This window comes from Lontra canadensis, unplaced genomic scaffold (genome assembly GCF_010015895.1).
Source record: "Lontra canadensis isolate GAN:19392208 unplaced genomic scaffold, GSC_riverotter_1.0 scaffold12, whole genome shotgun sequence".
Taxonomy (NCBI): Eukaryota; Metazoa; Chordata; class Mammalia; order Carnivora; family Mustelidae; genus Lontra; species Lontra canadensis.
In genome coordinates, this window is record NW_022631006.1 from 18,126,114 (window position 1) to 18,153,036 (window position 26,923).

A 26,923-nucleotide genomic window follows, 5' to 3' on the forward strand; every position below is an offset into this window, starting at 1 on the left:
TTACACATTTACCACCACCTGCCAAACTACTCCTTTTGGCATGGAGCATTTCTATTCCAGAGAGCCTGACTGAATCTCTCTAAATATTATCCTCTTCAGCCTATGGAAGTCCTCATGTTAACAGTACCTTCACTAAGTGGGCTGTAGTTCTAGTGCATAAACATCCTTTCAATCATTAGTGTATTAAAGCTCAAATGAGTAAGAGGCTAATAATAATTAAAATGACCCTCATGACAAATCGTAGGAAGAAAAGTCCTATCAGTATTTCCAATAAAAAAATGGGAAAGGTGCTATAAAGGCAGCTTTCCATCAGAGTGCTTCTTGATTTAAGGACCTTTGCTTCATTCAGTTTGTTAAGAGCTGATGAAATTTTTGCCCCCCAGCCCCCACCAAATAGTCACAGAAACATATTACCTATTTGAAAGAACAATTCCACCAGTTAGTTATAAAATTTAATTGTAAAGATCAAGCAGTGGTATTGGTCAAACCGATCCACATTAATAGCTTCCAAGTGTGCAGATACTACTTCTTAAATAAAGGTGACAAATATCAATCAGATTCTTATAACACTGTTCAGGATCTAAATAAATGTGATTCTAGACATAATTCAATCTACAAGGCTAACTGAATGATAGTGCAATCATCAATAATTAAACCAAAGGCATAATCTTCCAAATCACTTTTAGTTAAACAGAATAAAGTCTAGCTTTTTTAAAGTCTAAAGCTATAAAAAACTCAAGGCAATCTAACTATTTTTCTACCTGAGATCAAAACAAGTTTCTTTTTTCCTATCTAAACATAATTCTTGACATTGAGGTAAATCTGAATTCACGTAATATATTTTGTCAAACTTTTCCAAAAAAATTTTAAGTCCTGCTTTAGAGAGAAATTCTCGTGTTACAATACATATTTACATATTTTTTTCCTCAAAGACTAATAACAAATTTACGAGGTTAATAGGCATGTAATGGGACCATGATACTACTAATGTAAAAATAAAAAGTCATTCATTTATACAAAGTGTTCCCGTATGGTGCAGTGTGAAATGGGATCACTGTCTATGTACATACATAAATCACCAAACGTTCAGAAACTAAGCCCACTTTGAAAAAGTCATTCTATTTTTTTTGGAGCAGAGGTTGCCAAGTTGTGACGTATAACAAAAATATTGTGTATAAAAGCTCCGAAACCAAGTAGTAGCCTAAACTGGCAATAACTCCAACTTAAATTGAAAAATTAAACCCAACTAGATCTTTACTGTGGCTATGCAACTTTTGCTTTGTGGCCTGCAGGTTTTACTGAGGTAACAACCTCTTATCTCTTGCCTCTCCTCCTTGTGCTCGCTCCCCCTGCCTCTAGCTTCCTTCTTCATGGCTGTCTTTGGCAATGCTTCCAAATCTTGAAAGCAAAAGAACCTGCTAAAGTAAATGAGGAGGATGAAAAGTGATACTTTATATCATGTATAAAAACCAATCTAAGACTATGAACCAAGGGACAAAAAATACTAGAAGGAAGTCTGAGCAGTAGTATACCCTCAAGGGAAAGAGATCATAAAAGAATAGGGGGTCTGTACTCCTGGCCCTTCTTGCACATTATCTCCTGATTGAGAAGAGCATGGAACCAAAATGTTAAACTCTGAAAAGGTAATAACTTTGAAGGAGGAGCTAGAGAAGTGAATACACGATAAAGAAGTACAGCAGCAGTGTTAGCTGTCAATGAGTTTCTTTGCTCTGGCATTGGCAACATCAATACGATCTTTGTTGGTGTCAGCCTAGGGGGAAAAAAAAGGTATCAGCATTATGTTACAAGGTCAGTCACTCTAATAAAAGTTGAATTTCATACATCTGGAGTAAATGACACACTGAGAAAATTCAGGAAGCATGAAGTTACATTACAAAACTCATTTTCAGGGGTGCCTGGGTGGCTCAGTTGGTTAAGTGACTGCCTTTGGCTCGGGTCGCAGACCCGGCGTTCTGGCATGGAGTCCCGCATCAGGCTCCCTGCAGTGGGGAGCCTGCTTCTCCCTCTGATCCTCCCCTCTCTTCTTCTCTCTCATTCACTTTCTCTCTCTCAAATAAATAAAATCTTAAAACAACTCATTTTCGGCAAGAAGAGAGAGAACATGAAATTCATTTGGGAAAATGGAATATAAACATGACAAAGGTTTAACAGAAGAACCTGCCAGTATTTCATGAATTCTGTAGTATGTTTTCATAGTTTAACTGGGATGCATCTTATAATCAATGGCTTTTTCAATACAATGAAATTAAAAATGCTTTCTGCTATAGATGTGGACATTGTGGGAGTTCCCTAAACTGAATCATAGAATCTTATCTGAGACGACTCCAGGTTTAACCCAGAAAGGCTGAAAGAACTCTCCCCAAGATTTTTTAACAGATTTATTACCATCCACATCAACATCTGAATTAAAAAGATGGGGAATACATTAAACCCACGGGACAGCTCTAAAAGCATCTTATGAACGACAGTTTACTTCCATGAAATCCACTGTTAAGTGATTTCAACAGAGCCAAACTTAAAAACTCGCCCAATTCTTTTTTTTTTTTATTTTAAAGATTTTATTTATTTGACAGAGATCACAAGTAGGCAGAGAGGCAGGCAGAGAGGGGGTTTGGTGGGGGGAAGCAGGCTCCCTGCCGATCAGAGAGCCTGATGCAGGGCTTGATCCCAGGACCCTGGGATCATGACCTGAGCCGAAGGCAAAGGCCTTAATCCACTGAGCTACCCAGGTGCCCCAAAACTCACCCCATTCTTTAAGGGACCCTGAGATTTTTAATGAAATAACAAGAATGGCTTTTAGACATGGCACATCCAAACACTGAACCCAACTGCATTTTCAGTATCTTTTATATCATGTGAAGTAAAAAAAGAAAAAATAGCAATTCCATCTTTTCTTTACTCACAGGACCCCGTTTTGTGTGTCCATTCCACAAGAACCATTCTGCAGAACTGATTTTCACTTACTGACTCATGAGATGAGGATTTAGGAACTTACTAATTTTTTAGTATCAAAGTAAAACTCCAAAAGCTAACACGTTCATTCAGGGGGAAAAAATATAGCCCTTCCAAAGGTTAGAGTAGACTCTAAGGTTCATGTGTGAAATTTTAAATAAAATCAATCATTCTAAGGTCTTGGTTTCAAAATGAACCAACTCCCATGAACAAGAGAGAGCAGGACCTGGCTATAATTTTTCAGTATGTTCGAACTGCCACCTCATATCCTGTGAGAACAAGATCTTCTCTTATTGTTCCCCCAAAAGTATCAAGCACAGCTGTCCAGTACTAAAACACTGTGAGTGTCTCAAATTCCTGAAGGAATTTTGAAGGACCATTTACCTTTTCTGTGATCCTGTCTATTTGTCGGTTTTGAGCCTCGATCTCATTGCCCATGTCCAGGGCCATGTTCTTTAGGTTTCCTAGGATACTGCCCACTTGAGTCAGGTTCTCTTCCATCTCATCTTCTCTGGCATCATTAGTTATACTATCCCAAAAAGACAATTCAGTTAATTGTTAATTAAGTTAATTCAGTTAAAAAAGTTAATTCAGCTTTTTGGTGAATTATAAAATTATAAATTTTATATTTATAAATTATAAATATATATATATATATATATATAAGTTATATAATATAATATATAAATTATAAAATGGACTAAATCTGGGTTTAGTCTTCATAAAAATAAGTAACCAAAAATGACTTCAGCAAGTGTTAGACCCCTGGGAATGTAGGTTACCATTCTCAGAAAACATTCTATAGTAAAAACTGAAAGACTGACCAAAGAGAGCACAAATGTCTTAGGGCTATGGAGGAGAAGAAACAACTCTAGAACAATGGTTCTCAAAGAGTGATCACAGCATTACCTGGGCACTTATTAAACATGAAAACATGCTAATTCTCACACTTTTCTACAGATCCACTGAATCAAACTGGAAGTGAATCCCAGCATTCTAGGTTTTAATAAACCCCCAGGTAACTCATGCAGATTAAGTCTAAAGAAACACTGCTGTAAAAAAGGTTGCAAAACTCTGGCCCAAAGGTCCAAACTGGCTTGCCATCTTATGAAGTATTTCTTAGAAAATATATTATAAACCCCAAGGAGTGACTGTGGAAACAACTGAAACATTAGCAGCACTCCTGTTCTCAGGCTACTGAATGCATTGGCTCAGGAGGAGCAGGATCCCATGATCTTCTGGGGCAAGGCATAGGTTAAGAGAATATATTGTAAACCCTAAGGAGTGAGCATGGAAACAGCTGAAACATCAGCAGCATTCCTGTTCTTGGGCTGTTGAACGCAATGGCCTGGCAGGAGTGGCATCCCATGATCTCTAGGGGCAGGGCATAAGTTGGGAGCTATGAAATAATGTAACCCTCAGTCTCTCCTTTCTGCACCTGGCAATTGCTAGCCCAAACATCCTGGGTGCCTACAAATAGGGGAAAATGCCAGCCTGCTTCAAGATATTTGCCATCACTTTGTATTCCTTTCCCACACTTGGAGGCATGTGTCCTTGCTCTTCTGACAAAAAAATAGAAGCTATGTGCAGGATTCAGAGGCTGCTGCTCTCCCTTGCAGAGGCAGCCCCACACGGCCACTCAGATTGGTGTCTGACAACTTTACTTCAGTGCACAACGACACCACCTGATGTGTAAGTAAGGTTTTATTCAAATATAGCCACGCTCACTTGCTTCTGTATTGTTTATGGCTGCTTTCACCCTACAACAACAGAACTGAGTAGCTGCGAAGTCTGAAATATTTACTATCTGATTCTTTACAGTTATCTTTATAGGGATCTGGCCAACCTCTAACTCATGATGATATATTCTTTCTTTTTTAAGTAGGCTCCACGCCCAGCACGGAGCCCAACATGGGGCTTGAACTCACGACCCTGAGATCAAAACCTAAGCTGAGATCAAGAGTCAGATGCCTAACTGACTGAGCCACCCATGCACCCCTGCATGATACATTTTAAAACACATTCTCCCATTTATAGAAGTAAAATATGCTTACTTGGGTAATTTTCAAAATACTGAAAAATATAAAGAAAAGTTAATCTATCAATGAAAGTCAATAACCAGTCAACATTTTATCAGAAGGCAGATTTTAAAGTGCATTTTTCAAATGGAATAAACACTATTTCTAATTGATGAGTTAGGGTTCATGTATAACAACACCCATTCCCCTGAGTAAGCCATTCATTTAGGAAAGGGGTTAAAAAAAAATTAGAAGGAGCTGGCATACCGTTTAATGTATCCACCGCTAGCTGCTCCAGTGGTTGTTTGTTGAGGCTGACCGTTTGTCACTCGGCCTGGCTGCTTAGATACTACATTGCTGGGAGAGTTGTCTCCACCATCTCCCCATGTTGCCTTGTAGGCCTTACCAGACTCAAAGTTCTTTGTCCTGTGTAAGAGTCAGGATTGTAGAGAGATACGGAAAAGCAGGAGGGGAAGAATTATAATTATTAGTGTTTTTTTACTTTCAGGATGACCCTAGCATCCTTAACATGAAAGCTACCTACAGCTAGATCTAGGTTAGCTATGATATGCTCCATTATAATATGGTATATGAAAAAGATGAATTGTGAAGGCCACTGACATTAAACATTTTTTTAAAGGTTCAACTATTTACATAAAATGTTCATTAAAAAGTTAGCAAGAAGCAAAATATTTGACTTTTCAGGTTTCCTTGGCCTGTAACAGTCTTCAGAAAAGAAAACAATGGATATTAGGAAAAAAATTCCTTAGGAAAGATGTTCTGGAATGCCTTATGAGGTTCCTTAGAGGGATCTCCCAAGTTGATGAGGGATGGAAGAGAAAAGAAAGGTGGCTGAGTGGGCAATACTCAGACCCCAGCTGCCCACTTATTTGAACCAGAGTAGATCCAGCTGTTTTTTAAAGCTAGAATTTTGCATTAAATTAAAAACAAAAACAAAAACAAAAACCAAACATCATGAAAGAAAGGCATGAATTATTTCCAAATTGAATAGCCAATGATAATCATCTTGACCACACTGGTACCAGTTGCAAATCCTTTGACTTAGGGCTTTTTCATTTACGATTTTACTCCCCGCCCCTCCCCCCAAAATCCTAAATCCAAGCCTCTTAAAAATAAAACTATATAATATACTTTAGATGTAACTGATGTAGTCAAAGCCAGAATTTTATGTAGGGATTCACTATTCAAACTGGTAATAATGGCAAGAAAAAAAGCCTTGTAAAGTGACTTTTAATGTTACAAAAAATAACACAAAAGTTTTTTTTACTGATTATTTGGCTAGGTACATTTTTCATTCTTAATTTTAGTTTTTACTTTTCTATAAACAAAAACTAGTATAAAGCTGTAATATTGGTCTCTGATTTATCCCACATAATGTTAACAAGGAAGTTACAAAACTGCAAAACAGAAATCTTTATGAAAATTGTAGCTCCTTCCTTAATAGACATAATAGACATTCCAGGTTTTGGCAAACCTAGAATCGGATCTAAACCTTAAGTCATTAATGCTATAGAAAGGGTACTATCACCTTTTTTATAAGAGGTACTAAAAAGGTAAATATATCTATGAACACTGAAGAACTAATTGAAGTGCCTTTCTTGGTTCCACTTTAAGTTCTCACAATTTCCTACTTGTGCTACTATGTTTAATTAATTTATCAATTTATTAACCAGCCATGTTAAATCTGTCCTGGAACAAGGTGGGATATAACTTTTCTAAATGATTATTTATAAATAATTATGTTAGTTTGGTGAAACCCATTTACATGTATTCTTTGTTAATAAGGTAAGTTTTCAGACAAAATGCTAAAGCAGAGGAATACCTAGTAAACAAAATAAACAGCACAAAAGTTTATCAGAAAGTTAATAACCAGATGTATCAATAAAAAGTAACAGAAGGTAAGTGCAGCTTTTATCGGGATGTCAGATTGTAGAAGTGAAAGAGTGAGGGCTGGAATTCATCATGTTTCTGAGAGTCATAGTACATAAAGAGTAGACTGGGACAGGGCCTGCCAGCTCCTGGTCTATCAAGAAATACATACATGCTCCAACTTCCTTCTGGATCTTAAAAGATTTGAAATTCCTTTAAGTTTTTGAGAATTCTTCTTTCCATAATTAGATACAAGGGGCTCAGGATGCAAATGAATTGTTTCAACATGATAATATGAATGAATTCCAATGAAATCATCATCTGTGTTCTAAACAAAGAATCAGAATGGTTATCATTCCTTCTCCCTTTAAGAGAACTGGATTCTAAAAGATGTTCCAATATTAAGGGGAAAAGGGATAAAAAGGTGACTTTGAATTTTTCTTTTAATAGCTTTGCACTGGGTTTTCATTTTTTAAAAAAGATTTAATTTTATTTATTTATTTGAGAGACAGCGAGCTTGAGAGGGGAAAAGTCAGAGGAAGCAGCAGACTCCCCATTGAGCAGGAAGCCCTACTCGGTATTCGATCCCAGGACTCCAGGATCATGACCTGAGCCGAAGGCAGTTGTCTAACCAACTGAGCCACCCAGGGGCCTCTGGGTTCAGTCTGCTTTTCAAATGAGTTTCAAATGAGTTGGGGAAAAACACTTTTCTCATGCAGTTACGACATGTTCTACATGTTTGTGAAGAGGTGAGTTTTTAAATGGTGCTCATTTTCTATCTTCATCCACATGGCTGCTCCATGTCTCTTTCAGCATGTGCACTCTAGGTAATGCCTTCCAGTTTACCCTGCCACTTGCCATCATCACCTTGGAGTTTGTCCCACCAACGTGAAATACCCTTGAAAGTTATCTGTTTTTAAGGAATTGTCAAGCAGCTACTCATCTAATAATAACAATGATGATCATGGTTTCAATCTTGTTTGTCTTCCTTCAAAGGGTCTTAAATGCATTATTATTATTATTTTAATATTTTACTTATTCGTCAGAGAGAGAGGGAGAGGCGCCTGGGTGGCTCAGTGGGTTAAGCATCTGCCTTTGGCTCAGGTCATGGTCCCAGGGTCCTGGGATAGAGCCCCGAATCAGGCTCTCTGCTCAGCAGGGAGACTGCTTCCCTCCCTCTCTCTGTCTGCCTCTCTGCCTACCTGTGATCTCTCTGTCAAATAAATAAATAAAATCTTAAAACAAAGAGAGAGAAAGGGAGAGCGAGAGAGCACAAGCAGGGGGAGTGGCAGGCAGAAGGAGAAGAAGGCTCTCCACTGAGCAAGGAGCCCAATGCAGAACTCCATCCCAGGACCTTGAGATCAAGACGTGAGCTGAAGGCAGATGCTTAACCGACTGAGCCACCCAGGCATCCCCAAAGGATCTTGAACGCTTGAAAGGTAGTATTTCCCAAACCTGACTAAGCACAGGGCAATATGGAGGCCTTTGAACACACAGGTCTATAAGTTACATGCTAAAAGTTTTGTTCTAGTACACATGGGGTAGACCCCAAGAATCTTTTATTGTTATTATTGTTTTATTTAAATTCAAAAGCTCATGTAGCTTCCCAGCCAGGGAAAAGAAACACTGTCTAAGGGACTTCCACTCTCTTGTAGAAAGAGTATTTTAGTTACTCCAGCAGTCTACCTTAGTATTTCTATATATTGAGACACTGAGAAATTAATCTGGACAAAGCAAAAGTACACACCAAGATTTTTTTCTTTTCTTTTTTTTTTTTAAAGATTTTATTTATTTATTTGACAGATAGAGATCACAAGTAGGCAGAGAGGCAGGCAGAGAGAGAGAGGAGGAAGCAGGCTCCCTGCTGAGCAGAGAGCCCGATGTGGGGCTCAATCCCAGGACCCCGGGACCATGACCTGAGCCGAAGGCAGAGGCTTTAACCCACTAAGCCACCCAGGCGCCCTGATTTTTTTCTTTTTTTAAAAGGCCACAAGATTTGTAATATATTGACATGAATTCCAATCCTAGACCTGTCATTCTACTGCTGTAGAACCTGAAGCAAACTTCCATTATTTGGGGCGCCTAGGTGGCTCAGTGGGTTAAAGCCTCTGCCTTCGGCTCAGGTCATGATCTCGGGGTCCTTGGATCGAGCCCCGCTTCGGGCTCTCTGCTCAGCAGGGAGCCTGCTTCCTCCTCTCTGCCTGCCTCTCTGCCTACTTGTGATCTCTGTCTGTCAAATAAATAAATAAAATCTTAAAAAAAAAAGAAAAACTTCCATTATTTGGCTCAGTCAGGTTTCGGAAATATTACCTTTAAAGCATTTAAGACCCTTGGGGATGCCTGGGTAGCTCAGTTGGTTAAGCATCTACCTTTGGCTCAGATTGAAGGATCCATATACATCCTTACATGTAAAACTACAATAAAACAATGATGAGGGGCACCTGGGTGGCTCAGTGGGTTAAAGCCTCAGCCTTCAGCTCAGGTCATGATCCCAGGGTTCTGGGATCGAGCCCCACATCAGGCTCTCTGCTCAGCAGGGAGCCTGCTTCCTCCTCTCTCTCTCTGCCTGCCTCTCTGCCTACTTGTGATCTCTGTCTGTCAAATAAATAAATAAAATCTTTAAAAAATATATTAAAAGAAAAACGATAAATACTTCACAGGACCATGAAAAGATTCTATTGATAATGGATATAAGTTGCTTCGAAAAGTATTAGTTAAATATTTCTATTATTTGGCTTGGATCTCAACCTCATCCTTACTTAATAGTACTTAATGCCTTTAAGTGCACAGATTACTAAGTGGCATGTTTACTATTCTGGCCTATAAACACTCCCTAGCTTTGAGATCTATAGGAGCTGAATATAGTTGGAATATGGCTACAAAAAAAGACAACTAGGCCCAAGTTGTTTTGGCTTACAGTAAGAAATGATTCTGATCTACGACTGAATTATTTTGCTTAATAAAATTTACAGCTCTTCTGAGAAGAAAATTAGACTTTATGATAAAATGTTTAAGCAAATTTGTGATAGAATTGCTATTAAGAATGCCATCTGGAAAGTTAGATTTACCCTGTCAGTTCTGAGGAATTTAATAATCATTACCATTTTTTCCCATATAAATATCTCATTCAAAAATGGCAAGTTTGAGGGTGTCTGGATGGCTGTCAATTAAGTGTCTGCCTTCAGCTCAGGTCATGATCCCAGGGTCCAGGGTCCTGGGATGGAGCCCCACATCGGACTCCCCGCTGAGCCCTCTGTCCCTCCCCCTGCTTGTGCACTTTTTCTCTCAAATAAATAAAATCTTTTAAAAAACAAAGAAACAAAAAAACAAGATGGCAAATTTGAAATAGCCCTTAATCAATTCAAGAAGCTGTTGTAAAAGCAGAAAACAAGTGTCAAGATATGATCACAGGGCACCTGGGTGGCTCAGTTGGTTAAGTATCTGACTCTTGATCTCAGCTCAGGTCTGTATCTCTGGGTCTTGAATTCAAGCTCTGTGTTGCGCTCCATGCCCAGCTTACTTAAAAAATAAATAAATAGGGGTGCCTGTGTGGCTCAGTGGGTTAAAGCCTCTGCCTTTGGCTCAGGTCATGATCCCAGGGTCCTGGGATCTAGACTCGCATTGGGCTCTCTGCTCAGCAGGGAGCCTGCTTCCTCCAATCTCTCTGCCTGCTTCTCTGCCTACTTGTGATCTCTGTCTGTCAAATAAATAAATAAAATCTTAAAAAAAAAATAAATTTTAAAAAGTTAAAAAAGATATGATCACAGTAATATTAATGATTTATTTAGTTTTGGTTATCAACATTAAATTAACTGAATAAAGAGAGCAAAAAGAAAGCCCAATATTAGCTATAATTCTTTCATATCAGGAAGAAAAGGGACCAAATAAATACCAAATGTAATGAGCATATATGTGTGTGTGTGTGTGTGTGTGTGTGTGTGTGTGTGTGTGTGTGTTGGGTGATCAGGCTACAGGAAGGAAAAAAAAGGAGGGCAAGAAACAAACGGTAAAGATCAAATGCTCAATTTTCTAACATTTAACCATGGTCTTCACAGTTCCTAATAAGATCCAAAATTAAGGAATCAAACATTATACTTAACAATAGGTAGACTAGGTTTAACTTTCATTAAAAAAGAATAAGATTAGTTAGCTCTGTATTAATTCAGCATGAAACCAGAGCAAGCTAACAAGGGACATTATAGGAATTACAGAGCAGATTAAGAGGGAAAATCCTTATTTAAAAGAAAGAAAATACCAGATAAACTAACATTTTAAGTTTATATCCCACCATGTTCCAAATGGTATTCAAGATGACTAGATTGGCAATTAATTCCAATTTGGTAAGTGGCCTAAGTTATGGAGAATCCGAATCATTTAGAAGCAACTCTTAAATAGGAAAAATCTTGATTCTGGAACCGGAAAGGCACAGGGAAGTAAAAGAAGATAGGATTCTGAAATCAAATTCCTATGGAGATTGGTGGATTTTGCCTGAATTCCCTTACCTTTGATCAGAACTAGGATTAAGCAATTCACTACAAACATCACCTTAATTAAAACTTTGTTAGAAACTTCAGGGATGTTTTTATTTTTATAATCTTAAATGTTATTTAGCAAAAACTTAGTTATCAGAACCATTAATCAAAGGGGGGTATTAGAAATTAAGAACATTTTGTCAAGTCCATCTTTTGGCATACAACACTCAGAACAAATTCACTTTACATTACACACCACAGCACAATTTTAAAGATAGTCTCCACCATTCACAAAATCCATGCACATGCACAGAAAAACCATTTGAAGCATCACCTTTAGAAAGCAGATTAACAGCCCAAACTGCGCCACAAGACTGCATCTTACTGCATCTTAAAGTTCCCTTTGATCAGTTACTGAGCTCGGCTCCTGATGTTAAGTCTTCATTTTTAGTAAGCAGATTAGAAAGGAAGAGATTAATCAAGTGAGAGAATGAAATGCAGAAAAAGAGTGAATGCCAGTCAAACAGAACAGAAGCAAGTTTAGAATTCTAAAAACATAATGCATTTAAATTCCTGCCTGGTTTCATAGAAACAACGAACATCTGAGAATCTAGATAAAAAGAAAAACAGGAAAATAATTTAAACCAGAGCATACTTCATTTTTCTTAAGAATGCCTGGGTGATGATATTCTTTCCTAAAATTATGAAAATCATTATAAGAGAAGGTGAAAACTAATGGAGAGGTTCTAAGACTTCTTCATTCTTTCTTGGTGATTACAGATCTCTCCTAATTATTTGTTACATATTCATGTGCATTTAACTTTAAAAAAAAAAAAAATCTTTTTACATGTCTAACTCTCCCATCAGCCAACAAGTTTCTTAAGGACATTCAATCAACAAGTATTTATTGAACACCTATTATATATCAGGTACCATGTCAGGCCTCCCAAAAATAAAGAGTAATGACAAATGAAACAGTGCCAGAGCTATACCTTACTCATCTTGTATGTGCAGTGAGGAGGATGGAGGGAGAAAATTCAAAGGTTGACTAAAATATAATTCAACATTTATTTTAATAATCAGAGCTGAATTTTTACATCTCAGTAAGACTTGAATAGTAGAAAATCTGTAGTACAAATTGTGAATTTCTCTAATAAATGGTCCAGAAATACCAATTTGTCTTCAAACTATGTGTCTGACATTATAAGTACAGACTGAAGAGAGGCATCTTCAGACAGAAGAATACCTTGTCTGAGAATAGTTAAACCGGGACACCAGCAAGTTTACTGTCCTGAGACTTCCCATTTAAAGTGTGCTTCCTTTTAAATTCTTGTTAATTGGTTTAACAATTAGAATGACAACTTATCAAAATTACCATCAAAGATGGTGACACAATTCACAATTTTAAAGTTTAATCCTGGTAGTCTGTTTATAAATTCTGGTAGTCCTTTAAAAAGAATTAGCTAAAGTTAAAATTCTCTTTTAATACAGGGTTCTGTTAAATAAAGCTATGTCTATGTCTGTTTCACTTGCTGAGCTGGCTTCAATGAAAACTACCAAACAGAAAAACATTTCAAAGAACAAATCTACGCAAGACATTTTCTATATAGCAATACATCTAACAGCAACAACAAAAAGGTTCATTCTTTTCCTTCCAAAGTCAAGCAATGTAGCTATATAGTTAAAAGCTGAGACTCTGCCTGGTTTTGGATCTCAACTCTTCCATTTCTGGTGTAACCTCTTTGTGCCTCTGTTTCTGCATACGTAAAATGGTGATAAGAAGAGTCTATTTCATATTAAGGTTACTGTTAGGATTAAACTGAAAGCGCTCAAAATAATAAAAGCCTAAATTAACATATAGGCTCACAAATTTCATCCAAACCCTTGGATGTGACATTTGAGCAGTACCACATAATCAATAAATACATGAGTATTTCTGTAGTGAAACAAATTAGCATTTACACTAAGTGGGATAAAGATTAAAAATAGCTTCAACTCGGGGCACCTGGGTGGCTCAGTGGGTTAAAGCCTCTGCTTTCGGCTCGGGTCATGATCCCACGGTCCTGGGATTGAGCCCCACATCGGGCTCTCTGCTCAGCAGGGAGCCTGCTTCCTCCTCTCTCTCTGCCTGCCTCTCTGCCTGCTCGTGGTCCCTGTCTATCAAATAAATAAATAAAAATCTTAAAAAAAAAAAAAAAAAGCTTCAACTCATGTTGTTTTATGGCCTAATTAATGAGTTGTGGCACATTATGGGAAAAAAAACCTAAGCCTAAATCCTTGGTTTTCAGAGATTTTCAGATTTCTAAGTGGCAGATAAGAGATTGTGGACCTGGGATTTTATTACTACCAGAATTAATACTAGTCTTATATGATCTACCTTTAAGAAGCTCATGTTATGACTATTTATACAATAAGCCTAACTAAAGCCCGGATTAGCAGATAAAATTAGAAAGATCAAGACATAATAGTAGACAGAGCTAAGGACGAGGATATCATAGAGGCCAAAAAGTCAATGTTATAAAGAAGAGAGAGACACAAGGAAGGCAATTAAAATCTGACATCTTTAAGCTGGAATATCACTCTCTTCTCTTCAGGGAACAACTGTTCTCTTATAGGAGCCCCTGCATTCCATCTGCTAAGAAGTGCATTCTCTGGACCTACTGAGAAAGGGTTCTGCTGAGGTGAGAGCCTGCAAACTGCCTCAGGACCATATTCCACCTTCTTTCTCACCAGTGTCCCAGAAAATCCTGCCCATGCTTGGCTAGGATATTCAAAGTGAAACAGTAATACTAACTAATAGTTAATACTTCTGTAGTTCTATTTCCCACTTTCTAAGACCATCGTAGGATTCACTGTTTTTCCTGTTTATCAACCCCCGACTCAGAGGTGATTTTGCACTATGTTCTCAGGAGGATGATTTCTGCCTTTCTCTTCTCCTAATATGTAATCTCAGGGAAATTCATTTGATTTTTCTCCTCTGCACTTTTGAAAGGGTACACAGAACACACGAGAAAAGCACAAGTTTGCAAAATATAGTTAAGAGTTTAGGTAAAAAAAGAAAAAAGCTGGTGCATTTCTAACTTGTTTGCTTAAGGTAATCTGCTACGCCCTGATGGACAGGTCATATTTAAATTTAAAGTCATTATTTAAATATGCATTTTTAGAGAGTCAACCAAGGTCTAAACAGGCCAGCAGATTTGTCTTAGAATAGAAGGCCAATGGACAACAGCAGGAAGAATACTGTCAAATTTTAATTTGTTATGCTCAAAACAAACACTAAAGTTGACCAATAAGCAACTTAATTCTATTTTCTCTTGCAGAGATAGCAGAGAATGCTGTCACATGAAAACACCTATCTAAAAGTATGACAATATAACAGAAGTTCCTCCTTTCCCAACTCCTTGAGAAGTAAAAATGATGAGAGTATGTAAACCTTTGTATATCACTTGTGGTTTACCGTACCAGCTGAGACAACTAGATCAAATACTAATGTTTATGAAGCTCTTCTCAAATGAATGCTCTCAGCAGTAAGGATGGTCATTCAATTTCCAGACGTTGTCATTTCAACTAAGGGGAAAGTTCAAAGTTGTTGTTTTGTTAATAACAGACAGAAGGGAAGATAATGGTTAACTGCCTCAGCCCAAACCTCCTCCTGGTTGAAATACATAAAGTATTTGTCAACTATATGGAGTTTGGTTTACTAAAGAGTAAGTAGGGAATTTCAATATTCATAATGGAGTCACCAAAAAGAATGAATTTCTTTCTGTCAATCATAATCTTATACACTTATACACAAAAAATTTGGAGACTTTTCATCTCCTACTTTACTAGAAACTTCAAATTTTCAGAGGCTTCTTTGATTTTCCCTTCTTGTGTCTGACATACAATCAGTTGCTTTAAAATAAATTCCCTTGACTTATACTTTTTTCTCTAATCTCACTAATAAAGCCTCACCTCACAGGCCCAGATTACAAAAGGTTCCTAACTAGGGCAGTTATATACACCACTCCAATCCATCTACCCCTTAGTCCACCTACGTATGTCTTAATTTTCACTTATCTATATGAATCATGTAGCTCAGTTAAGTCAAGCTCCTCTATAACTTCTGTTTACATTAGGAAATGCCTTCCCTAGTTCTTCCACGTTCATCCAAATCCTTCTAATCACTGAGTCCAATACAAGTCCTCACTCTCCTATAATATTTTTCCAAACCAAATTTTATCAGTTCTGTGTCCTCAGTTGACACATGATTTAGCACTATATGTATATATTTTCTACTTTTTTGCTATTCTCCTTTATATATCCCATCACATGGTAGGTCTTTCGAAGACAGGATCCAAGTCCTTTACTCCCTTGGCCATTCCTCATGTGCCTACCACAGAGTATGTATTTTGTTAATATTCTGTGTTTGAAAGGAAAAGACACTAATTCCGTCCTCCTCTGTATTAGCCAGATGTTTATTTCCTATAGTATGTTTCGTGTACTATTAAAAAACGAAATTGGGACTTGATTCAAGGACTGACTAAATTCAAGCCACGGTTTTCAGTGAATGTGCCCATTTACATGAAAAGCTTGCTCTGCCTGAAGGAAAAATGGCTTAAATTTATCTAACAAAGTTCCTTATTTAGGCCCAGGCACACTTCTGACCTTCCTGGAGGACGGGAGGGTGGCGTGTTCTCACTTTCATTTTAAAAAGTTCTTGATTTCTCAACTCACCTATTACATGGGCAGACGCAGAGGCCACAGCACTTGTTGAGTTCCGTTAAAGTCTTCTCAGCCTCTCTCATGTCTTTATTTATTTGGTCCATGCCTTCCTCTATGCGGTTTAGTTGTTCTAAGAGTAAGTTGTGGAAGTGACATTTTGTGTTATATTCACAGTTACAATGAGAAGACACTATTAATATGGAACAGCAAACTTCAACTTTGAATCCACCAGTAATCCATCCCAGTGACTCTATCAGTGTCAGAAGGTACTACACACTGTGCAACATGAGAACAATCTTTCACAAACTGATCCTGAGGCACCTGGCTTCTTATTGTGGGAAGACCTGCTCTAAAGAAATTTGTATAATAGGAGCATGTGAAAGCTTATATTTCAAGATCACCCTTGCAACTGATTTAGGTGTACTCTGACCAGATTGGATCCCCAACATTTCTCTCTCTCAGTAAGTTCAAAACCTGAAGGCTATCATAAGTCTAATCAAATCTAGGCCAGATTGCTCAGGGCCAACTCAAACGGAGTATTTCCAAACTTACCTGAATCTAAACCTGTTTAAGGACTGAACTTGACTTCTGAAAATGATGCTAGAATATTACAGTATCTAATGTACGAATGACAAATACACACAGTTAGTCCTGCTACCTGACAAATACTTGGTATATAATTGGGCATTGTTGCTCCCACCTCAAACAGGCAATAAACAGGATAATTCAAATCAGAAAAAGGAAGTAAATGAATCACTCTTATCTTACATAGGGAAGGCACTCCCAAGGCTTAATTTTAGACATGGCTGATTTGGAAGGGCTTTCTTGCGTCATAAGTAAAATCAAGAGTTTCTGCCATGACTGCAACTCACCCCCTTGTTCATCCAGCATAGTGATAGTCTTGATTCCTGCATCCTGAGACTAAAAGAAGAGAAAAAAGCTGAGAGCAATACAACACAACACAAAACCAACAGAAACAAAACCTACAAGGCCTAATAGCAAGAGAGAATCATTTAGAAACCCAAGTTCTCAGAGGATCAGAGCTACAGAGAAAGCTAATATCCCACAGCAACAAACTTTAACATATTAACCCCCCCCAATATAATTCAGTCAAAATTCATGGTGACTTGATCTTCCCTGTCATAGTCTATAGTGTCAATGGGAAAAACAAAAACGGCCCGTCAGTTCATTGTTTGACAAGTTCAGCAATTGCTGGTTTCAAATAATAAAAGCTTACTGATACCATATACTTCTGATTCCTAACAAAAATTCCAGCTTGTGCTATCAAGATCCCTCTTATACAATTTTTCTGCTTAATGATTAAACATTGTCTTACCTCAAGGGCTAAACCCAGGATTCTCCTTGTACTTTCCAGAGACTAGGGGAAAACACAGGCTTTTAGTATTCTAAAATATGTAGCCAATAAATAAATAAATAAATACATAAATAAAAATCTGATCACATAGTCATGATGCTGCCCCATTTTTAAATATTGCCAGTCCAGCCGTATCTCCCCCCTTTAAAACAAAAACAAACAAATAAAAAAGAAAGTTGATCACTGTAATTTTACTCTTTTTCTTCCTACCAGTTGCTCCTTAAGAAAAATTTGGAAGGAAAAGTTAGCAGCATTTATAAAAGTTTAATGTAAGCAGAAATCTGGGTATATTAAACAGATGTTTCCAATTCCTCAAATCGAGAGTATCTTTGTTGTAAGTAACTGTTAAACAATGACAAAAAAGGAAAATCATGCAAGCTGCTTTCACTTGTTTAGTTTTTGGTAAGCTGAAAAACTAAGGGGCCAGCAATGGCACTGTGAAGAAAATGGATTCTTGGACATAAAGGGACAGGGAGGAGGCCAAAATGGATTTCTAAAAAGGTGCTCTCATCCTTCCACTGAGAAAAGTGAATTACTTAATCCAAGTATAACATTTACCTCATCAGTAACCTGGTGGGCTCTCAGTTGAATTTCTTCTGATGACAGATTATCCATGATGAATTAAAACTTTTGATAAGCACGAAAAGTGAAATGTGGATATTCTGTAAGAATAAAGATACAAAAGGGTTTGTTTAAACAAAGAGTGTGGATTTATGATACTTATCTGGGAAACAGAATAAAAAAGCCTATCTATATCTTTAGCTAGCTAACTAGCTAGCTATCACAGGTGAAGAAATTAAGGCCAAGAAAGGATAAATGCTAGTTAGTACCAGAGGTAAACCTGAAACTCAACTCAGGTTTCAGGACCTCTAGTGAAGTGCTGTTTCATTTTGTTTCTTTTCTTTTCTTTCTTTCTTTTCTCTCTCTCTCTCTCTCTCCTTTTTTTTTTGTGAAGTGCTGTTTCAAAGAGAAAGTGGTCTCTCTACTTTGAGGAGCACGAACTAGAAGACAAGCTTTAAGAGATTATTAAATTAAAAAAAAAACTTTTTATTTTAAAAATTTTTTTAATTTTTTTAAAGATTTTATTTATTTGACAGACAGAGATTACAAGTAGGCAGAGTGGCAGGCAGAGAGAGAGAGAGAGAGAGAGAGAAGCAGGCTCCCCGCTGAGCAGAGAGCCCGATGCGGGGCTCGATCCCAGGACCCTGGGATCACGACCAGAGCTGAAGGCAGAGGCTTTAACCCACTGAGCCACCCAGGAGCCCCTTAAAAAACTTTTTAAAGATTTTATTTATTTATTTGATAGAGATAGAGAGATCACAAGTAGGCAGAGCAGCAGGCAGAGAGAGAGGGGGAAGCAGGCATCCCGCTGAGCAGAGAGCCCTATGAAGGGCCCGATCCCAGGACCCTGATATCATGACCTGAGCCAAAGGCAGAGGCTTAACCCATTGAGCCACCCAGGCACTCCTTTAAGAGATTAATAAAGTGAATTCTTGGTTGTACAATGTTATTCATACATTCTTTTTTTATGATACATTCTTTTATGATACATTCTTTCATGATACATTCTTTTGTCACAGTCCACATTGCCTCCTGAAGTCCCATAACCTTCTAAATTATTTTTTAATAAAAATAATTTGTCTATATGTATTTATACATTATTTGAACACACAAAAGCAGTAAGGTGAAGACGTCTAAGTTAGGTAGTATTCCATTAATAAAGTAACAAAAGTCAAAGTGGTGTGCCTGAAGAACACAGGAACATTCCAGACATGTGCCAGCTGGAGAAAATGAAGTATTTTCATTCTAAACAAAAAAAGAGTAATGTTGACAATGAACTCAGAAAAAACATGAATTTTTTAAAAAAGATTTTATTTATTTATTTGATAGAGATAGATCACAAGTAGGCAGAGAGGCAGGCAGAGAGAGAGGAGGAAGCAGGCTCCCTGCTGAGCAGAGAGCCTGAGGCGGAGCTCCATCCCCAGGACCCTGGGATCTCGACCAAAGCTGAAGGCAGAGGCCTTAACCCACTGAGCCACCCAGGTGCCCCAAAAAACATGAAATATTTCATAGAGGATTTTCTCTTTCCAATTATAATACTGTTTGCTGTTTTAGTGAAGTCCCTAAGAAACTAAGTAATTATTCTCTTATACATAGTAACTCCTAACTCAGAGAAGATTCACAAACATTCAAACTAAAACACAACACATTTAGGTGTTATTCAGTACTACCGCTGTGTACTCCTCTTTGAAAAAGACATAGGGAGTAGTAAGTACTGTGTAACACTCCAGGTTGCTTTCTTTCATTACATTTGCTAGCTTTGTATTACTTTTTTTTCTTGTATTACATTTTAAAAACTAATTTTACCAAAGTTCTTTGTCAATGATACAGATAAAGTCTGATTTACATTCTAAACTTGCCTTCAGGGAACATCTGGCAATGACTGTCATGAGTTTGAGGGGGATGGGTAGTGTCACTGGCATCTAGTAGGTAGGGGCCAGAGATGCTGCTAAATATACTATAATTCTCCTTGGGACAGTCCTTCACAACAAACGATTATCTGGCCCCAAACGTCAAAGTGCTAAGGTTGAGAAACCCTGCCATGTAGTAAATTCACTGACCAGCAGGAACCTAGTTAACCAGGAATATATTAGACTAAATCCTTGGAATGCAGAGATTTTGTTATATCTTTTTATTTCTAACACCTAATAGGATCTGACAGTTGGTACTGCAGCAAATATATGCTGAATGAACAAATACGTAGAAAAATAAGATGTACTCTCAAAATACTTAAGTGGATCCTGGAAACAAAGCTATATGTACCGGTAGCAGAAAGCCTGCAAATATCCACTAGAAACACAAACCAAAAATTGCCATTACATATGTATAATCTGGAATGGCCTGCTGGTCACCCACAAATCTTTTTAGTCACATCCATAGTTAACCATCACTTTTAGTAGAATCATCACTGATAATACAAAAAGCAACATTAGATTCTCAGTACAAAAAAGCATGGCAGGGATGCCTGGGTGGCTCAGTCGGTTAAGCTGCTGCCTTCAGCTTATGTCATGTCCCCTGGGTCCTGGGATTGAGTCCCACATCAGGCTCCTGGCTTGGCAGGGAGCCTGCTTCTCTCTCCACCTCTGCCTGCTTGTGTGTGCGCTCTCTCTCTCTCTCTGACAAATAAATAAATAAATAAAATCTTTAAAAAAAAAAAGCAAAAAGGGATTGCATTTGGAGGTCTATTTATTAACCCTACTGTCACAGCTAACTGTTTTAGGTTTAATTAAGATTTTGAACATCGGGGCGCCTGGGTGGCTCAGTGGGTTAAGCCGCTGCCTTCGGCTCGGGTCATGATCTCAGGGTCCTGGGATCGGGTCCCGCATCGGGCTCTCTGCTCAGCAGGGAGCCTGCTTCCCTCTCTCTCTCTCTCTCTCTCTCTCTGCCTGCCTCTCTGTCTACTTGTGATCTCTCTCTGTCAGATAAATAAATAAAAAATATAAAAAAAAAAAAGATTTTGAACATTGACTAAAGTTATTAATGCTCATGTAGAAAATTATTATTAATTAACATTATTAATAATAAAAACATTACTACAAAAATTGCAAATTTAATTTCATATCTTGCTTGCCAGTGTAGAGCTCTAATTCCAGCAGAAGGTTCATATACTAAGATATAAAATCAAGATATAAAGGTCCTTCTTGAATTAAGGAAGCATTAATAGAACCACATGCTTGATTACTTTGCTAATAATCTGAGGCATAAGATTTATCATAGATCTGTTCATGCTACAGTTTCTCTTGTTAATCTTTCATAGTTACATAGTACAGATTTCTGTAAACATTTTCTTTCTGTAATATCCCATGTAATTTTATGCTTCTCCATTACTTTCAGAGCCCTAACAACACACTAATCAAAGCCTGCCCTTTCCAGCATGCTCCAGTTGTCTATACCTCTTCAACGCCCAACAGAGCAGAAAGTGGTGAGAAAAGTAATACAGGCTAATCAAGCAATGCCTGGAAGTGACACCCTTAGTCAGGTTTTCCAATATGGTATCCTGTGGATAGGAAGATATTTTGGGCATAAGGATGCTCAGATCTCTCAAATTGTATAATTTTATAATTCTACTCCTGGACCTGATTCCTGCAAGTACAGGTCAGTATATCTTCCCACTCTAGTGAAAATGAGCAAAAACTCCTCATAGGTTCAAAGAGAGCCTTGAATATAAAACTGACCTCTGTCAAATGAGCAGATACCAAGAGTCCTACCTTCTAACGATAGAGAGAAAGAAAGAAAGAGAGAGAAAGAGAGCAAGAAAGAGAAAGAAAGATACATACATACATACATACATACAGCTGGGAGGTAGATATTAAGAATCAATTCTGGCATGGCTATGGGCTCATTTTGAAGGACACACCCACTGGTGAACTCAAAGTGCTGCCTAGTACTTCCTTTTTTCTCTCCTCAGCAGATGGCACACAAGACAAGAAACGGACTTATGTAAAGTTCTCACATGTCTGACAGGCTGACATTGGGACACAGCTGCCTAAGACCTCTACTCTGGATTCTTGAAGGTGTTGAACACATGGTTACAGTAAATGGGAGTAAGAGAGACAAAGCAGAATTGTAAGGGGGAAGGACAAAGCAACAATATTCTCCAGGCTCTTCTTAGCCTTTACTAAATTGCTCACAAGTGTCAGGCAGGGTGCAACCTAGAATTAGCTGTATAGCTTTACTCATATTTATGATTATCTTCAGAAGTTTTTCTTATTAAGTCAGGAAAAGGCTATCCAGGATATCGTAGTAAAGACAATTAGAGGTGGGAGAGGGGAAGGAAAACAAAATGTCGTTTGACACAAATATCCCATTAAACTTACTGTTCTTAGATATAACCTAATAATTAAATATCTGTGTCAGTTTTTCAATGCTCCCAGAACCTAATATACTATGTTAATTGTGAGAATAGTATATGCTCCCTTTGAGAGGAAACTGCAAGATTTTCCCCAATGCTTTTACAATATATCTTTTTTACTATGGTTCATTTGGGCTTTCTAGAAGACTCCCAGTTTACCTTAATTTCTTTTTATAAACTTTGGAGGGAGGTGGGGAAGAAGAAATAGTCAGTGAGTACCTACTATGTGTCATATACCTTACTAAGTACTTATATACATCATTATCTTTATCTTTTTATTTTTTATTTAAAAAAAAATTTTTAAAAGATTTTATTTATTTATCTGACAGACAGAGATCACAAATAGGCAGAGAGGCAGGCAGAGAGGCAGGCAGAGAGAGAGAGAGGGGGAAGCAAGCTTCCCTGCTGAGCAGAGAGCTCGATGCGGGGCTCGATCCCAGGACCCTGGGACCACGACCTGAGCCGAAGGCAGAGGCTTTAACCCACTGAGCCACCCAGGCACCCCCATCATTATCTTTATTATACCAGTTTACAGATGGGGAAACTAAGGCTCAAGTAAGTAATTTGCCCAAGGTGACTAAGTCAGTAAAGGGCAGATTCATTACTCAAGTTTGGGTATTCTGAAACCAAAGATAGCTCATGGTTTAGGAACTAGTCTCAACTGTTGGGTGCATGGGACCCCTGGGTGGCTCAGTGGGTTAAGCCTCTGTCTTCAGCTCAGGTCATGATCTCAGGGTCCTTGCATCAAGCCCCACATTGGACTCTCTGCTCAGCAGGGAGCCTACGCCTCCCCCTTTGCCTGCCTCTTGGCCTGCTAGTGATCTCTGTCAAATAAATAAATAAAATCTTAAAAAAAAAAAAAAAAAGCAAGCATGCTGGGCCCATAACCGTTGGGTGCATCTTCCCTTAACAAAGATGTGCTGAATATCAGAAAACAGACTAACTACCCTACCTGACAGTTCATTTCAAAATTTAAGATGCCTTTTTTTTTTTTTAAGATTTATTTATTTATTTTGGGGGGGTAGGGGCAGAGGGAGAGGGAGAGAGAATCTCAAGTAGACTCTCTGCTGAGTGTGGATCCTAATGTGGGACTCAATCTCACAACCCTGAGATCATGACCAGAGCTGAAACCAAGAGTCAGACACTTAAGTGACTGAGCCACCCAGGCACCCCTAAGATGCCTTTTATAATAAAACCATAAGAACCCTTCAAAAGAGTCACAGTTAGTTAAATTAAAGGAAGAACTAGGACACCTGGCTGGCTTAGTTAGTACAGCAATGGACTCTAGATCTCAGGGTTGTGAGTTCAAGTCCCACACTGGGTGTAGTGATTACTTAAATCAACAAAGAAATTGCTTTCCTTGGCAACTAAGCAAAAAAAAAAAAAAAGTATATTGTAGAACCTGAAATTATTTAAATTTAGAAAGTGAAACTAATACTACTGGGAAGAAGGAATACAAAGAAAAAAGTCTTAGAACTAAGTCAATAGGACATCCATGTCTTCACTGATAAAAATGGAGATATGTTAGGAAGTAATAAAAGAAACAGCACTTTAAATCACCCTCAATTCCAGTGTCCTGCCTAGACCAATATAGGAATGATTTTTTAAAACATTTTATACTGGAAAGCAAAGATTTTGCATTAAAATATTCTACTTAGTTCATGACTTACTCCTTCTCTTAAAATTAATCCTAATGTAAGTTGCTCTACAACTTACACCATGTAGTTTACTGTAGGATAAAAATTTGTGATTCTCTTTGGTATATTTTGGTTAGACTTTCATGGTAGTCAATGTATTAACAGCAAGTGCAAATTTCTGTTCATAGCAGGCTAGGATAGTGGTGAGTAGCAGGAACCCCAGCATTCAAATTCTGACCCCAAAATGTATCAGCTGTATGACCTCAGGCAAGTTAGCTAAATCCACTAAGATTTAGTTTCTACATTTGTAAAATAGAGATAATAGGCCCTTTTTGTGAGGATTAAAAAAAGATGATCCATACAAAGCGCTTATTATTAGTGCCTGATACATGGCTAATATTCGTGTCAGCCATTACTTTATTATTAGGGAAGCAGAAAAAAATAGGCAAAAGAAAAGCAAAACAACAATGTTAAGTGTAAGTGACATTAATGTAAATGCTACTAAATATTAATTCTTCTATCTGTAAGGCTAAATTTTAATATTAAAGTTGATAATACTGTATGAGCTATACACCTGAACTATTTTCATGCCAGCCATGAGTCTGCACATGTCAAGACAGATACTAAACAGTTTTAAATTAAACCAAGTTTCCGGTTGATTGGTACTTATCTAGACAAATATATATATAGCTTTGCATGTCTAAAAAGTTAAAGACTGCCTAAAATGTTGTTTTTTTTTCCCCTGGCTAAGGCTTATTAGCAAACACAAAACCACACAAAATGGCGATGGTCAGTATATGAAGTAAACAAAGTAAGACTTAAAAATAATCTAATACTTGTTATAAAAAATATAGGTAGAGAAAATAAATTAAAAAATGATTAAAAAAAGACTTTATATAAAAAAATACATATATATATATATAAAAGTCTAGGAGGGAATCATTAAAATATAACCAAGAGCTATGGTGGTAGAATTAAGAGTGATTTTTCTTCTTTTCCCAGTTTACGAAATAGTTTGCAATGTAGTTATACTACTTTTAAAATTCATACATTTATTTTCATCATAAAATATGACAGCTTAAGGGCACCCGGGTGGCTCAGTTGGTTACATGTCTGCCTTCAGCTCAGGTCCTGATCCCAGATCCTGGAATCTGAGCCCTGGGTATGGCTCCTTGTTCAGTGGGGAGTCTGCTTCTCTCTCTCTCTCCCTGCCCACCCCCCACTTTTGCTTCCCCCACCTCCGCTCATGCTCCTTCTAGCTCCCTTGCTCTCACTTCCTCTCAAATAAATAAATAAATAAATAAAATCTTTAAAAATATATGATAATGGGTGCCTGGGTGGCTCAGTGGGTTGGGTCTCTGCTTTTGGCTTGGGTCATGGTCTCGGAGTCCTGGGATCAAGGTCTGTCCGGCTCTGTGCTCGGCAGGGAGCCTGCTTCCCCTCTCTCTCTCTGCCTGCCTCTCTGCCTACTTGTGTCCTCTCTCTGTCTGTCAAATAAATAAATAAAATCTTAAAAAAAATATGATAGCTTATGACAAACAAGAAAGCAGATTTATAAGACTGGAGAAAACAAAGACAAGGAATTAATTTTAGACCCCATTTCATAAGCATAATTATGAATTCTTAGCCTCTCGAGAGAAATCTTCTGTTGGCACATATTCAAAGCAAATGTAAGTTTGCAGAAACATATTCATTCATTAACAGATGATCAGCATTCCAAAGCATAAAGGTATGGAAATAATACAGAACAATTTTTCCTAAATGTTCTGCTAACAGATGGCTAGAGCAAAGGCCCTAGCTAAAGTTCAGCTGGGAACAATATTTCATTCACATTAGGCGACAGAAATGGGTTCTAATGAGTTCTTAATAAGTCTTTAGTTCTTCCATGGCAAAATACTAAGAGGTAGATAAAAGAGGGCCCCACGCAGAAGCAGAGAACTTAGCTGGAATAAAGATTTTACAACTTCATCCTGGAATATAAGCAATCTCCTGTCATGGCTCCTCACCTTCATTGTATTCTCTTTCTCAAACCTCCTACCAATCATCACCCTCCTCAGGGATTCAAAGAAAACATATGAACTTAGAAGCCATTTAAAAGGTAACCTGTAGGACGTGCTTTAAAATAATTCAAAGGTGGGTAAATGGGTGGGAGTACAGAGGAAACAAGATTGGCCATGACTGATGAAGCTGATGAATAATACAGGAAAGTGTCATCATGCTACTTTCTCAACTTTTTCTTATGCAAGAATTCAACATATAGGACAGTTCTTTAAAATGGAAAGTAACTGGGGTGCCGGGGTGGCTCAGTGGGTTAAGCCTCTGCCTTTGGCTCAGGTCATGATTTCAGGGTCCTGGAATGGAGCCCTGCGTCGGGGCTATCTGCTCAGCAGGGAGCCTGCTTCCGCCCCCGCCCCCCCCCCCCCGCCCCTGCCGTCTGCTGCTCTGCGTGATCTCTCTCTCTTTGTCCAATAAATAAATAAAATCTTTTAAATAAACGAACAAACATGCAAATAAATAAAAGGGCAAGTAACATTTTAGGGACACCTGAGTGGCTCAGTCAGTTAAGTGGTGGCCTTAAATCTTTAAAAAAAAAGTCATGTAACTTTTTAATAGTCATTACTCACCATTTTGTAAGTCTACATAGTGAGTAAAGGACTGAGAGGAATCACAGTAACAACTACAAGTTAACATTTACAAAGCACTATACATGCACAAAGCACTATTTTTTTTTAAAGATTTTATTTCTTTGAGAGAGAGAGTGAGCACAGGGATGGGGTGGGGTGGGGAGCAGACGGAGATGGAATCTTTTTTTTTTTTTTTTAGAGATTTTATTTATTTATTTGACAGACAGAGATCACAAGTAGGCAGAGAGGCAGGCAGAGAGAGAGGAGGAAGCAGGCTCCCTGCTGAGCAGAGAGCCCGATGCGGGGCTTGATCCCAGG

General features: G+C 37.9%; 1 protein-coding gene across 3 annotated transcripts in view; it reads right to left on the reverse strand.

The window, feature by feature from the left end:
• Nucleotides 1-435: 435 nt before the first annotated feature.
• SNAP23 (synaptosome associated protein 23) overlaps nt 436-26,923 on the reverse strand; it is a 41,129-nt gene continuing 14,641 nt past the window's right edge. For 2 of the 3 annotated variants that reach the window (XM_032856731.1, XM_032856730.1), the window contains exons 2-9: nt 17,991-18,094; nt 17,394-17,435; nt 16,930-16,978; nt 16,070-16,187; nt 11,931-11,963; nt 5,259-5,417; nt 3,358-3,502; nt 436-1,771 (exon numbers count right to left, since the gene is read on the reverse strand). In XM_032856731.1, the coding sequence (XP_032712622.1) occupies nt 1,706-1,771; nt 3,358-3,502; nt 5,259-5,417; nt 11,931-11,963; nt 16,070-16,187; nt 16,930-16,978; nt 17,394-17,435; nt 17,991-18,047 (669 nt within the window). In that variant the 5' untranslated portion in view covers nt 18,048-18,094 and the 3' untranslated portion in view covers nt 436-1,705. The remainder of the gene's footprint in view (nt 1,772-3,357; nt 3,503-5,258; nt 5,418-11,930; nt 11,964-16,069; nt 16,188-16,929; nt 16,979-17,393; nt 17,436-17,990; nt 18,095-26,923) is intronic. The other variant, XM_032856732.1, reaches the window with a different exon arrangement.